The 14922-nt window shown below is 44.4% G+C and overlaps 1 protein-coding gene across 1 annotated transcript in view; it reads left to right on the forward strand.

Moving 5' to 3' along the window:
- RNPEPL1 (arginyl aminopeptidase like 1) overlaps positions 1 to 14922 on the forward strand; it is a 132927-nt gene that overhangs the window by 56176 nt on the left and 61829 nt on the right. The window contains exon 5 of the mRNA XM_085635624.1: positions 9396 to 9631. Coding sequence (XP_085491750.1) covers positions 9396 to 9631 — 236 coding nt within the window. The remainder of the gene's footprint in view (positions 1 to 9395; positions 9632 to 14922) is intronic.

Genomic DNA, 14922 nt, shown 5'->3' on the forward strand with positions numbered 1-14922 from the left:
GGGAAAAAAACTCCTCCACAACGAAGAAATGTCCTACCGTGACAATATAAGTTGTCGGTAGATTGAAAGCCGAAGTAGTATCACGTACCTTTACACCAATTACGAAAATTTGCATCAGTTTCACAAACTTAGACTGTGGTCTGTGATGCTGAAAACACATTGATTTTGGCCCAGGGGTTGGAACTCTGGTACGAGAATTCCTGCTCGTCGCCTCTTTTGAAAAGAGACAATGTCCAGCTTCAGTAGTAAAGGAGACGTTTATTGGCAGAAGAACCCCTGGGACATGCAGGTCCTCTGTAGTCTCTAACTGCACTGATCTTCCCTGGATTCTACACTCCAGAATCCAGTGAAGATCCAGGCATGAGCCATAGAACATGCATTGCACAATACAACACTTTTAGTTCTTAAATTCTAGTGCATTCAAGTTAAATTCCATATTGAGGTCTGCAAGTATTTGAATTGTCTTTCTTCCAGCCTTGCCTTGTAGCAAATTTTTCAGATTTTATCTAGTTTGCCAGTTTAAAAGGTAACCACTGCATTCAAACAGTTATTCCAGTTTTAAGTAGGCACCTCTTCTTTCAAATCCTCTGAAGAATTGTAGATTTTCGGCTGATTTTTATTTCATTGAGTTTCGTTTTCAGCGTTGTTTCTCTGCTCAATATCTTGTTGAAAATTGGAACAAAGGAAAGCCACATTTTAGGGTTGTGCTCTTATTTTCTAGGAATGATCACAAACCTATTCAGTGCACATTTGTCCGCCTCTGTCTCTGAAGCCAGTTGGTCCAGTTAGACAATATTTTCAACAGTTTCAAACAATGACGACATATGTAGGCGGATGAACTTGGCACTTTGGTGTTCATGCGTGATTTGTTTGACACTATCAATGCTGTGTATTAGGGCAAGAGACGAAAGCCGGACTGATGTTTAGCCAGTGGACTGCTCCAATATTTATAGATTCGCAGCTGAGTCACAACTATGTCCTTGTTCATAGGAGGAAGTCCAGCAATAGGGTAGTCACTAGTAGATAGTGTACATCGTAGAAAATATATTTTAAGACGAGGTATTGTAATTGCACAAGTAAAGCAGGATGGAACCAGTCCCTTCAGAAGTTAATACAATTATTGATGAATAGTTCAAACAATTCTAAAAAGGAGGGCGACAGCCCGGAAGCTGGGAAGCTGGAGTTTAGCCTTTCTCAGGAGTGCCAGCACCTCATTTCTAATGAGGGGTGAGGAGGAGAAGGTTGGGGGGAAGAGTACTACAATAGGAGGAGTGCTGCAGGGCATTGATCTCAGTTGCCGCAGTAGTTCTGATCCAGAAACCGTGTTGATGACAGTTTGAAAGTATCAAGGCATGATGTCTGGACTAGCGCGTACCCACTGTGGTGCAATAACAGAGCTCTGTTCAGTGTTCAGTTTTGAAGTAGCCGAAGGTGCAAGCCAGGGTTGATGTGCACTGACACAAATGAGAAGTTTCAGTACCTTTGTGGTAGAATGTTTTATGTTAGGACTGGATTCCCTTGGAAACCGCTTTAAGTCATGTAATGCTGCAACATGGGGTGGTACAGCATCAATAAATAGCGAATTCCGCCAGGAGCATTCTACACGTTTGTCACTCTGTCAATCACTACATTATGGAGGTGCATCATCAGAATTATATGATAATGTTACTGTATTGACTGCTTCAGGTTAGTGCTGAGGTGTTTTGTGGGAGCTGGGTGGGATGCTTGGTCTCCTTTCTCCTTTCTCTTTAGTGTCCCTTTGCGCCTCAGTGCGATTTTTAGTAGAGCCCAAGACTGGTAGAATGGCTTCTCAAGAAATCGGGAGAAGGAGTTTTAAATGCTTATTTTTTTGGTCATCAACATCTTTGTTTGGACCAGTGACAGGCTCGCTACATTCCTTTCATAATCAAGCCATAATTAACTCTCTGATCAACAGTTGTAGTGGGTTCTACTTAGGAGTTCTGTGGAGTTTTCAAAGAACCAGCTGCACGTTGTTAAAAAAGTTGTGGCACAGTTTCTCGCTGGACTACAACAAAGGGACCCTGTGCCTTGCATGCCTAGGTCTCTGCCCTGGTTAGCCTTGTGGAAGAGTCAGTTTAAGGCCCTCACTTTACCAAAAAGTGCCCAAGTTTATTGTCAGTTCAGGTCTCATAAACCAAGTAAACCTATGGTTCAGATAATATCGCCTTGGTTTATATGTCGGGCCCAAAATGCCTACTCTGTTGTAGAATCAAAGGTTCAGAACACTGCTTTTCAATGATCTAAGGCTGCATAAGGAAATCCTTGAAGATCTAGCTGTTTCCATATACTAGGCAGAGATTATTTTGCCATCATAACTAGTGAACAGCAATGTTGTGTTTACTAGTTGACGGATTAGCTCTCTATAAAAAATAGGACATATACAGGCTATTCCTGGCACATGTGTCCTCTTTATTGCCTATCAGTAGGTTCTTAAGGCCTTCCCTGCGCTTTTAGGTCAATGATATGCATATTTTCATGTATCAGCTTGGCTATAAGGCAGTCATGACATTTCCACTGGATCATCAGGCTACATTGTTGAAGATTCTATGCTTTACCCAGCAAAGTTACGGGTGATAGCGGAGTTTAAGACCTGGCCCTTCATGAGAGTGGCTGGAGGGATGGCGCAAGGCAGGCCGAAACAGGCGCCGTGGTCCTGGACGGGGGCAAGCATGATCGAGTCACGAGCAACAGTTGGAACAACCACAGCAAAGAGTTAGAGGCCACCCCAGAGACTGAGCAGGACACGAGCATGGGCGTTACACCCTGAGGAGGTATTGCGTATTGGAAACGCCAGAACAAACTGTGAAAAATGGAAGGCAGGCTGCGGGGCAAATGTTTGGGTGCCGGACAGGTGCCGAAGTGGGGCTGGACTGCAGCCGGGACTATACACATGATACTAAGGTCAAATGGGCGTGTCAATTTTATTTGTGCTACTTGGGGTGATCACCATTGTTTCCCTATTTTCTCTTTTTCCTTCCTTCCTTTCCTATATTCACACTGAGGCGGCCGAGACACTCACTCTTATGAATATTACCATGCAGGTTTTGGGGCGACAGGCTCTCTGCAGGTTGGGTAGTTAGGGTTGGCACATCCTGGGTAGCAGGATGAGGGGAGGGAAAAGGACAGTGGGTAAAGTTCCTTGTTCATATGTTCTTTTATACATGGCAGCGAGTGCTCAGAGAGGTGATAGGTGGATGAGCTGTCGATCGACGCAAAGAGTGCATGTCCCAGCTACACTGACCCAAGGAGACCCAGCATTAAGGTCAGACGGCGGAGTCATCCACATACAGCCATATGGAACAAAAACATGAATTCACTGAGAGTGTGGTCTTGGAACATAAACCGGCTCAATAAAAAACTTAAATGATCGGTGGTCCTACAGTTTATTAAAAGATATGCCCCAGAGAGAGCCCGTCCACAAGAAACGCATTTACGGGGTAACCACTGTCGAGCCCTGGATAGATTCGGCTACACCCCTAAGACACACACGGGATACACATCAGGCTCTAGAGGGGTGGGAGTGCTGTGTGGGCGGACGCCTCCCTTTGTCCATAGTAAGACGTGGTCTGATCCCTCTGGACAGTTTGTGGCGGTGAGTGTCAGTTGTGAAGGGATGACCCTCAATATTAGTTCAGTCTACACCCACCAGGGCTGCAGGCTCCCACTCTGGACACATTGGGTCCCTTGCTCCTGGTCTCCCGTCTGATACAGGGCGCAGACTGACACGATATGTACAGCTGCCACACTACACTGCGTTGTATCTCGGAATAAACTACGCCCTCAATGGGAATCTGACCTAGCCTTGCCTCTGCATGGTTCAGAATGTAAAAAGATACTCTCCTTCCCATAGAAAGCATCGCCTGGTGCGAGATTTAAATTAATGTAGTTTAGCATAGCAAACAGAGCTTAGTTTACTCCCACTAAGATTTATCCAGGGGCCTCCCTAACCGGTCCTCGATGTAATGCACCCGAAGCTGATATTCCACATATATTTTAGGCTTGTCCCCTTTTACATTTCTAGTGGTAAGACATTACCGCTGCACTTGTACTGACCTCGGGCCGTACACTTCGCAATACACTCGAGGCGTGTTTACTCGAACCTTTCTCGCATCCTAAACTGGACAAGGCTACTGATAACAGGCCCGGCTCCAGGAAGTTTTGTTTGGGAGGGCCAAGGGTACATTTGGGTGGGTCACTGCTGGCCCGATTTATCGCTTATATATCTATCCAGGCCTGCTTCGGGGCCCTCCTTTTATCTCTCATTAGCCTTACAAGGTACAGTAAAACACACTCTTTTCCAAGTCTCTTTCTAAATGTTATCACTCTCAAAAAGTGATTTTCTTCCATGTAATGCCCCTTTGATAGGAAGAGGAGGTTTCTAAGGTGGGAGTATCTAGCAAGTGACTCTACTCGGGCTCCCTCTGTGCGAGCCTTCAGGGAGAAACCCTCTTCATTGCTACCTCCACTTGACCCCTGACTGTGCAGCGCACTCCCTTACAGACTTGATTATCCACTTTTCTACCACCCCCCTCCATAACACCTTATCTCGCAGCTGACCTTGGGACCCAGACCCATATCAGCCACCATTCAGTTCCACTTTCATTATTCCCAGTAAAAAATAATAGTAAAATCACCTTCAAACTTGAAACATTGAATATAGCAGTAAATGTAATTAGCATGCATGCTAAAGTATGCTCCACAGTTGTCCTAATCACCTGACTGTTAAATAAATAAACAAAAACAGAAAGGCCATGACAGGGCCAGCTTTAGTGCTGGTGCAAAAGTCTTTTTGACCTCTTTTTTGACCTCTTTCTCTGTAGATAACTTAACCACCCTCCAAAAGTGCCCTTCATCTCTCCGTAGCCACTCCCTCTCATGGCCTCCTCCTCAGTCTCCCTAACTACCACCCTCCACCAGTGCCACTCATCTCTCTGTAGCCCCCCCCACCCATGACCTCCTCCTCAGATTCCCTCACTGCCACCCTCCACCAGTGCCACTCATCTGTCTGTAGTTCCCCTCCACCCCCTCCTCAGATTCCCTCACTGCCACCCTCCACTAGTGCCCCTCATCTCTCTGTTGCCCCTCTCTCATATCCATTCCATTATTTGTATAGCGCTACTCATATGAGTGTAGGGTGTCACAGTACTTTACATAACAGCACACATTATACAGAGACAATAAATCGGTTTACGCGGAATGTCACATAAACAAATGAGGATTACAAGGTGTAGAAATCACGTCATCCATACTAGTGGGCAATATATTTTACGGCGGTTTTGTCTGGAGAAGCACAAACTCAGCATTTAAAGAGTACTCTAGTGGTTGGGGGTTGGCTTTACTGATAAAAATGTATATTTGCCCGAACAAACTCTTTTTAATAACATTAGAATAAGAAAGACTGGAAAAGTTCTAACTATATCACAACACAAAAAAGTGAAGTTTGTATGCAGCGCTTTGGTGCCAGTTCACTGGTCACTGTCCTATGTTAGGATAGTAACTTCTGAACTGCAAGTAACACGAGGATATCTGTGACAGAGGTAGTAAACCACTGAGCTATTCCCATAAAATTCAGTTTATCTGCAATTAAAAACTACCAACAGACAAATGGTTGCTCTGCAACAGGATCGTAAATCATCAGTTATCTGAACAGTTTTTATTGTTGTTGTACATCGGTGGCAGATTCACTGCGAGGGCCAAGGCTCATGTTTGGGTGGGTCAGGCTGTTGTTTGGGTGGGCCTGGCCCACCCGGCCCACCCTCTAGAACCGGGAAAGTTCATTGACCTAGCTCTGACATTAGCTCGTTCAAATATTATCATGAACAGGAAAAGTGTTCATCCTCCGTCTACCACTAGATGGCACTCCACTACCGTTCAATGGCTTGAAACTGAAACTCGGCATTTACACACAGAAGCGCTCTCAGCTGGGATATAAATACTGGAAGCTCTGAACTCACATGGTGAGGACTGTGCACTCCCGACATGAATCTCCTAACTAAGACTCCAGCGAACCGAATCCTCCAACTCTGCACGTGTGAGGTGCTGTTTTGAATGGATTCAATAGACGGGTATTCACCCAAAGGAGGCTATGATATTACTGTCCATATCGATAGAATGGGGATAACATTTGTAATGTTCATGGTGTACACGTTGGGCGGTGAGGACACAAGCAAGGATGTAAAGACATATGTAGGCTTGAGGAGTCAAGTTTGACAGCTACGATGTCTTGGATAAAACACAAGAAGGCCTGAAGACACGCAGAAGAGGAACAGATTGTACCTTTGGAAGGTATATACTTCTCTGACTCCATGAAAACGTACCATGTACCTTGAATGCGATGGAATTTGACCGGTTGCAAGCCCACTGCGGATCCTCACCACCAAGGAAAAGATTCTGCTGCACCCAAGTGTACCCCAGGTGTACCCCTGGGGCGGCCCGGCGTATGAAAACATTCACTGCCATATAAGTGAGCTCTTCCACTTCCCTCTGCATTGAAGTGGGTTGTGTGAGGGCTTGGAGAAGCCAGAGGTTGCTGGGTGGTATTCGGTGGTAGTGCTGTCACTGATGTTGCAGGCCCAGCAACATTTGCACTCCAGCTGGATACTCCTTCCCACCCTGGAAAAGGTCGCAAATGTACACCTGGCAAGAGGAAAGCCTTTTTCCTGGGGGAGAGGGAGTTTCTCCAAGGGGGGAAATATTTATTATATTTATCCTGATTAAAAACAGGAATGAAAGCTTAAACCAGTGAACGTGCTCAGGTTTTTACGTGGATCAATATCCGTATAGAGGTATAGATTCAAAAATGTACTTCTCAAAACTATTCGGGCACCTCCAGAAGTCTTCCACTCCCAAAGGTTTCCAGGCCTGCTTCTCTTGTTATTTCCTGGAGGCCATCAATTTGCACCAATGCAAGGTCATAGAATTGCAGGTGCCCTTTTTTGGCTTTGAATTTGCCCATACTAGTTGTACATGGCACACATTGCTATCACACTGATTCTGCAATGTTATTTTTTTGAAGGTTGACGTGCATCAAACACGTCTAATAAATTATTGCTTTAGCGAATCGTTACATAAAGTTATCCTTAACAGCACACTGTAGTTTTTGTAAAACTATCTGACCATTTCAGCTGCAAAGCTGGATTCTTTTTTGGCTACATTACTTACTTTAAAAATATATTCTTGATTCCATTCTTCTGTATGTATTTTCATAGGAGCATACTGGAAGCATTATAAATGGCCACGCATTATTAAATTTTGTAAACTTGAGCGAGCTTTTTTACATTAAATCAGCTTTTATTAATTTAAACTGAGCTTGAAGCGCACTGTATTTCCTTAGAGCACTCACCCTAATAGTAAAGGCTTTGCATTAATGAACTATATATGCCGTTATGTACATCTTATACATATGGAGGCATATCTTGCAGCGACATCAAACAGTCCTCTTTCCACAAACCTTCTTTGGTACTGTAAACTAGCATCTAATGGTTGTAGCTGCTAGGGATTGAGCCTGCTTGTTCTGTAAACAAAGTAAACCTGCAAACTTATTGTCCTAGACACCAACCCTATGTCCTGGGCATTAGACGAGAGGAATTCCACCCCCCTGAGAGTCTCTTTTATACCCAGCTGATAAACAGCTCACTGGCTCAAGGGGTCCAGCAGGTACCCCCCTCCTTTGTGGCCAGACCAGGAAACTGAGACAGCTAAATGTCGGAGTCATACAGTTAAATTCAAAGCTTTCCCACTTGTGGGAAGAACTGTAATACCTTTCTAGGTTCCAGTTTTTGGGGGGGTTTGAAGCAGAGAATTCTGGGTCAGACTGAGTTGGACAATTCAAATTATGAATGTAGAAAAGTCTGAGACAGATCCCAAGAGCAATACCAGGAGACAGCCAGCAACACTGGAAGAGGGGAAGGCAGTCATTTTACCTGCATTGAACGAGGGAAGCAATGTTGGCTGGTTTTCTGAGCACAGAAATGTGCAGGCTGTTCTATCCACAGACGAGAGCCTGCAGTAATATCACCAGCTTGCGGTGCCATTCAAACTGTGAAACACAGACACAAACTACAGACAGATTTCCTGCACATGTTCTGCATATGCAGATATTCAAGGGGCTCTTTTTTTGGGTCTGGACAGACCATAAGTCAAACAGGGCAAACTTGCCACAAGGGTTCAAGTAAAAATGTCTCACAGTCCTGCTGCCACATGTCAGCCACTGCACAGTAAGTAAGTAGGTAGGAAGTGGCCTCCTGGTTCAGTTTTGAGGTTCATTTTGGGGTCAACTGAGAATTTCCCAACTGAAGAACAGATGGTGAAAACATGACCTGTGCCAGTGGACTTACAGGTTTTGGACTTCACTCAAATACAGTGCTGCCTGCTATTCCAAGGCAATCAAAGAACCTTAGACCCTGACCTTAACCTTTAATCTGCCACTTGCTCTGGGTACTGTAAACAGTTTTATTAAATCTGCTCTCGTGCTATCTTGCTCAGGCATATTGTCTCTTATTAAGTGGAAGTATATGGTACACTGATTTCCTGCCTAAACATAATTATTGATTTACCTCTTGGGGTAAGGAAAAGGTTGTGGTCCTCCTAGTTCTGTGCTTCATTCTGTAAATGTTTGAGAGCATGTTTGAGGTCTCCTTGGCTTAGGTTGTTTTTCTTTGTATGTTTGTGGTGATCTAAAGAGGCTGTTCAGTTTGTTGTCCGAATCGTTCTGGGGCAGACAGAGCGTTCCTACTCTTGGCGCCAACGTTTCATTACCACACAAGTTTACCAAGGTCTTTAGATTCTGAGAGTTGTCCTTGACTGTAACATAAGAAAGACCTTCAAGATAACTCTGTCACAGGTCTTCTTTCTCCTCCAAATTACAAATGTGCTGACTTTCATCCATCTCACTATAGAGTCAGTGAAAGTCTCCTAAGGTGAACGTCAATCTCCAGAACACGAACATGCTCTGTTTCCGCCTCCCTCTGTATCAAGTCGGTCAACTTCAGAATACCCAACACGCAGTGGGTCAGGCAATCGGATGCCTAACAAACCAGAATCTTATCTCCTTTGTCCTAAGAATCCTTCACTGCCAGTCAAGTTTAAAACCCCTTAATCGTTTTCAGAAGACTGGTACTCCAATAACAATTTTATATATCTTTAACTTCATACACGTCTGAGCCAGAAATACCCAGTGTTGTCTCCTTCTGACACCAAAACGTTTTAACAAAGACGACTTCTGTGAGCTTCTTACTAGGTTACTATGTTTGCTGGAATATTGTGGTTGATAAGTAATTTAAATGATCTTCTCTGAAGCACAGCATATGTTGTACAGCCTACATTAGTGAAAAATACATCTAATCATTTGCTGTCCCTCCGCTGTTTCCCCTTAGGTATGACATCGTCTTCCTACCCCCATCTTTCCCCATTGTTGCCATGGAGAACCCCTGCCTGACATTCATCATTTCCTCTATCCTGGAGAGCGACGAGTTCCTCATTATTGACGTCATTCACGAGATCGCTCACAGTTGGTTTGGCAATGCGGTCACCAATGCCACGTGGGAGGAGATGTGGCTGAGTGAGGGGCTGGCCACCTATGCACAGCGGCGGATCACCACTGAGACGTATGGTAAGTTGACCGTATGTGGCGGCAGCATCAGCTTTCTGTTTTCTGGGTGAATTACAATGATCTACGATTGGAGCAGGAGCTTTTGAGTGAATTCAGGGCTCGGGTTGAGTGTTCCTCGTGTACAGTGGGAAATCATCCATATTCCTCTACTTGAACCCCCATCAACTATTTGAGTCCCTCGATATCGCCCCTAGCTGGTCCTTGTTATATTATGGGGTCGTTTACATAGCACATACAGTTACTGGATTTATCTTTTAGTTTCAGAAAATAGAAGATTTTCCTTTTCCACTGAAATTTAAATCTGGCCATAAATCTCTTGGTAGGAAGGACTTGAATTGTACTGTCCATTACTGGCAACCAGCAAAGGTGTAAAGGTGTTTTCCTTAGCGGTAGCCTGCGAGAGTTGTATGTTGATACCTATTGAAGCAGGAAGATACAATCCAAACTTTAATTACTCAATCTTCCTGCACCTTCTCTTACAACTATAGTTTAATTCAAGGAAGTGGGTCCTGGAGTAGCTCCTGCTGAGGCAGGGCAGTTGATCCTGATTGGCCCTTGGTGTCTTGTGGCCACCTGACATCACAAGAAAAATCCAGAACGCTCCAGTCGGGGAAGATTGGAAGAGCAGGGACTTGAGAGCCCTGATGGACTGACTTGGCCTGCTCCTGCAGAGATTAAAGCTGTGATGATCTTAGGTAGACTTAATGGCCTGCCTATTCTGCCAGCCAGAAGCCTGATGGGTGCATTTGAGCACAGGCCCTCCTGTTCAGTATGGATACATGACACAAATTGAAGGTAAAGTAGAGTTATTTATTTATTCCGTGAGTAAACGGCAGTAGCCAGGAATACCCATCTGTTTCTCTGACACTAACCGGTATCCGTTTCAACCACCCCTCAACATTCTACCCCAATTTCCCACTTGCATAACTACAATGAATTCAAATAAATGACCTCAATGCATATAACTATATAAAATAGGTTATTAATAATGTAAGATGTAAATGTAATAAATATGGGATGTAACACCTCCCTGCGATTGCACTGGGATGACTGTCATTATTCTGCGCATTAGTTAGGAAGCCAGAATTCCCCGGTGCGGTTGATCATGCTTTCTTGCAAACTCAGCTTGAATCATGCTGCAGATCATCAAGAAACTGTAAAAACTGCCTGACCTCATTCTGCCACAAGAGGAAGAATCCAAAGCGAACCCCTTACCTTCACACACATGAAGTTGGGGAAAATAGTCCATCCATTGTGGAGGGATTCAGAAGGACTGCTGGACAGTTGCTTACCCCGAGTGTTAGTTGAATGGCTGCTTTATTTATCGCTGTGGTACATTCCCTGGATTTGTTTCTTCTCCTGGTACCCAGACTGTGGTCATTTACATCCATCCTTCAGTTGTCAGCCTCTTCCTTCCTTCTGTGACCCCTTGATACAGCACGCTATAGTCTCAATCAGTGTTGGAGTCTGTGCTACTCCACCAAAGCTACTAATTTCTAAGCATCCTTCCTGAGTTCCTTCTTCAGTATGATTGAAATGGCACTTTCAGAATAAGTACACATACATTGTTAGAGCTCCTTAGAACACCTCCAGTCACAGCATGTGCAAGATGAGAGCCCCGAGCCTATCTGTATATGCTGGGTCAATTAATATATAGGGTTTGTTAGCACACAAGTATTTTGCCCATCTTGAAAAGGCTGTGCACATTTTCTTCATTAGGTTTTTCTGGTTGGCTCTGTAGTTTTTCTTCCAATAAACTTACCTAGGGTCAGGCGGTCACTCGGCTTGATCCATCTTCTCACTTACTGTTCTTTGTGGGTAGGAAGTCTGTTGTCCTAGCTACTCCTCTTTAATTCCTTAATTTTTTAAAGACTTCCCTAATACCATGAATGCCTGTGGCGCAGCAGCAGCATCATAAGTAAAAACGTGGTCATTATATACATTCGTACACCAGCTCATTGAAAAATCTGTTTTCAGTCAAGTGTTTGCATTCATTGAAGAAAATGACCTGGTCTCGGCCTAATGCACTGGATTTTGTCCTGGCTGCGGAAGTGAAGCAGCACTGAAAGCCACATAGATTGATATTAAAACCACACTTGATTCAAATGGAGCAGTGGATATGAATCAAGTGTTTCACTGCTTGTAAGAAATAAAGAATGACATAGTCACTTTTATAATGGACTATCCAGCTTTGTATAAACCATCTCAGATTAAATATTTCATAAATTAAGATTCTAAATTGAGGCAAATAGGATGATGATCACCCTTAACTAGGGCCGCCACTGTCCAAGTCCAATAGCATTGCAACTTAAGGTTGATTGATTTCTAGCCAGCCTCTTGCATATACATTCAGCATAATCTGTCTCCAAGCAGAGCTTTATGATGACATGAGGCGGATCTTCCCATGCCTTGGCTTCCTTGAAAATATTCGGGTCACCATTGCCATAATACTTAAACTTCTTCACTATGTCAACCACATATAATGTGCAGCACTGTTGTCAGTCCTCCAGAGAATTCAGAATCCTACTGTCGCACAGCTCCCCACTCTATGCAGTGTACGTGCATACCACCAGACGTCCTATCATTACATAGTCTGCATGTGGCCAGATGGCTCACTTTTGAAGCAATGTGGGTTGCTCGTCTGGCAATGCATGGGACTGGACCACTCCTGCTTCAACAGAAACTCCACCCTTATCCTGAAAGATTCTTTTAACCATCCTGCTGTTCATACGTTTATAAACTTATTGAAGCTCATTCTCTAAGCAGATAACCACAGTCTGTAACTTGATCCCTACATGAATAAGAAAGAATCAGCAATCACTTGAAACTCCTCTAGGGCACTAAACACCCAGCTCTACCCTTCTACATAAGCTTATGATGCAAATGTCTACATCATTTGTCAAGTAGGTATGCATGAATATGTTTATTCTCACACTTTCTTATGTGCAACAACATATTCAGCACCATCTTTGAAGCTTTCTTTGAACCTCACACACCACCCAAAATATCCCCTACACAGCATACTACATCCAACAGCCTTACAACCACGCACCTCGAAACGGCACCCTGGAACATTATGGAAACCATAGCGCTTTGTGGCCTTGTGGCGACACAAGTTCTTCAATACATTAGCAATCTCTTCCATCCATGGAACTTTCACAGGTAACACGGTACCCTTCCACAAACTGAACATCAGTGTCTCCTCCATGGTATGAAGTACCACATACATTGACCTTCTGTCCAGTCCAGTTCTGTGTGTGCTGTGAGAGCATATCAGTATATTTCAAGTAAATGCATGTGAGAACAATGGAATTCATATAACCGGGATCACTGCATGTTTGTTTACAGAGTCTGTTAGTCTAACCCTAAGTATCTGTTTGTGTGAGGTGAGACCTCATCAGTATACCAAATGCCACTTCATGCTCAACGTGAGACAGTCTGGATACCCATAGTCTCTACTTTACTGCGTAAAGAGTTGAGGCAAACCCCAGTTGGCTTACAGAGGCACAAATAATAACCAAGATGCTCTCTTTTTGGGTAGTATGGGCGAGCAGTTAGGCTGATCAGAGGGTAGTGCTAAGCATTTATTGCACACCCGAGGGCAGTATGTGAGACACACTCCAATCCAGTCTAGTGAGAACCTCTCGGTGTACCCAGGTCACTGCACTAACTGGGTGGGAGCTTATCATGATACACCCCTCAGTGTGCGTGGGTGAGATCCCAGGAGAATAGCCCCAGCCAGATCAGAAGTGAGAGAGTAAATCAGAATACCACAAATCTCTGTACGTGTGGGTTGAGAGTTTCTTAGTGCACCTCAGGTCACTGCATTTATTTTATTTATTTATAAAGTTTTATATAGCGCGAACAAGATCCAGGGGGATATCGGAGCGCTTTACATTAGGGTGGAAGGAAGGACATAAATGCAAAGTCGACAACAAGCAGGAATTGTTACAAATTCAGGGACAGTTGCACCATGGAGGGTCATATAATAAACAAGTTTGCGTGGGCCCAGAGGGGAGCGTTGTGCATGGAAAAGAGGAGCAGTAACGGATGATGGTACAATGGAAGTAGGAATAATGCCTTCGAGTAGGTGAGCCCTGCCCAATCAGGGTAAGAAGGTATTCATTAAGAATCTTTTGGCTTCCAATTTGAACGCCGTCATTGCAGAGATTCTGCGTACTTCTGGAGGAAGAGAGTTCCAAATCTTTGGGGCGGCACCGGAGAAGGCTCTGTGACGGGTTCTCTTTTTCTTAGAGATGAGTGGTTTCAAGAGGAAAGTATTGTCGCTCCTTGAGGCTCTTGCCCCACAAGAAAGCTCAAGTTTTTGCGCTAGGTACCTGGGAGAATTGAAGTGAAGAGCTTTGTGTGTCAGAGCAGCAATCTTTAACTGAATACGAGCTTCAAAGGGCAGCCATTTGAGAGATTTTAGAACCGGGGATATGTGCTCATTTCGCTTTGAGCCTGTAACCAGTCTAGCCGCGGAGTTCAGCGATACTCTTAGAGGAGCCAGAATGTATTTGGGTAGGCCGCAGAGGGTTGCGCTGCCGTAGTCAAGCCTCGGCAGGACAAGCGCTTGGACCACCTGCTTGAAATCGTTTTGTGGAAGAAAAGGTTTGATCTTCCTGAGTGTCCTCATCAAGTGATTTGCTCCCTTGCAGACCTTACTGATGTGATTTTTCATATTCAGGTGCTTGTCCAGGCAGACTCCGAGCGATTTGGCTGAGTCTATGATAGGAGTGCAGTGAGGTGATTCAACCAAAGGTCAAGTTTGGGGGTGTTGTTCGGAGGGGAGAAAAACATGAATTCAATTTTGGAGGTGTTGAGCAGGAGATGGTTCTCAGTTAACCAGTTTTGAGTAGAGGATAGGGTCGTGTTGAGAGAGATGACATTTTCTGGGGAAGAGATTTTCACATAAATTTGCGTATCGTCCGCATCCATATGAAAGAGAGTGTCCGTGGAGTTTAAAGAGTTAGCTAATGGTTCCAAGAACAGGTTGAAGAGGATAGGAGATAGGGAAGACCCTTGGGGAACCCCCGTGTTAACTGGAGAGGGCTGGGAGAGAGAGTGGTTTGCCTTGACCCTTTGAGATCTGTGGTGGAGGAAGGACGAGAACCATTGTAGCACCTGACCAGATAAACCCATCCTGTTTTCCAGAATGGAAAGGAGGTTGTCATGAATACATGTGTCGAATGCTGAGGAAAGGTCTAGGAGGATCAGGAGGCAGGATTCGTTTTGGTCAAGCATTTGTAAAATGTCATCCATAACGTGAATGAGCGCCGATTCGGTGCTGT

The sequence above is a fragment of the Triturus cristatus genome, chromosome 11, assembly GCF_964204655.1.
Source record: "Triturus cristatus chromosome 11, aTriCri1.1, whole genome shotgun sequence".
In the NCBI taxonomy this organism is placed as follows: Eukaryota; Metazoa; Chordata; class Amphibia; order Caudata; family Salamandridae; genus Triturus; species Triturus cristatus.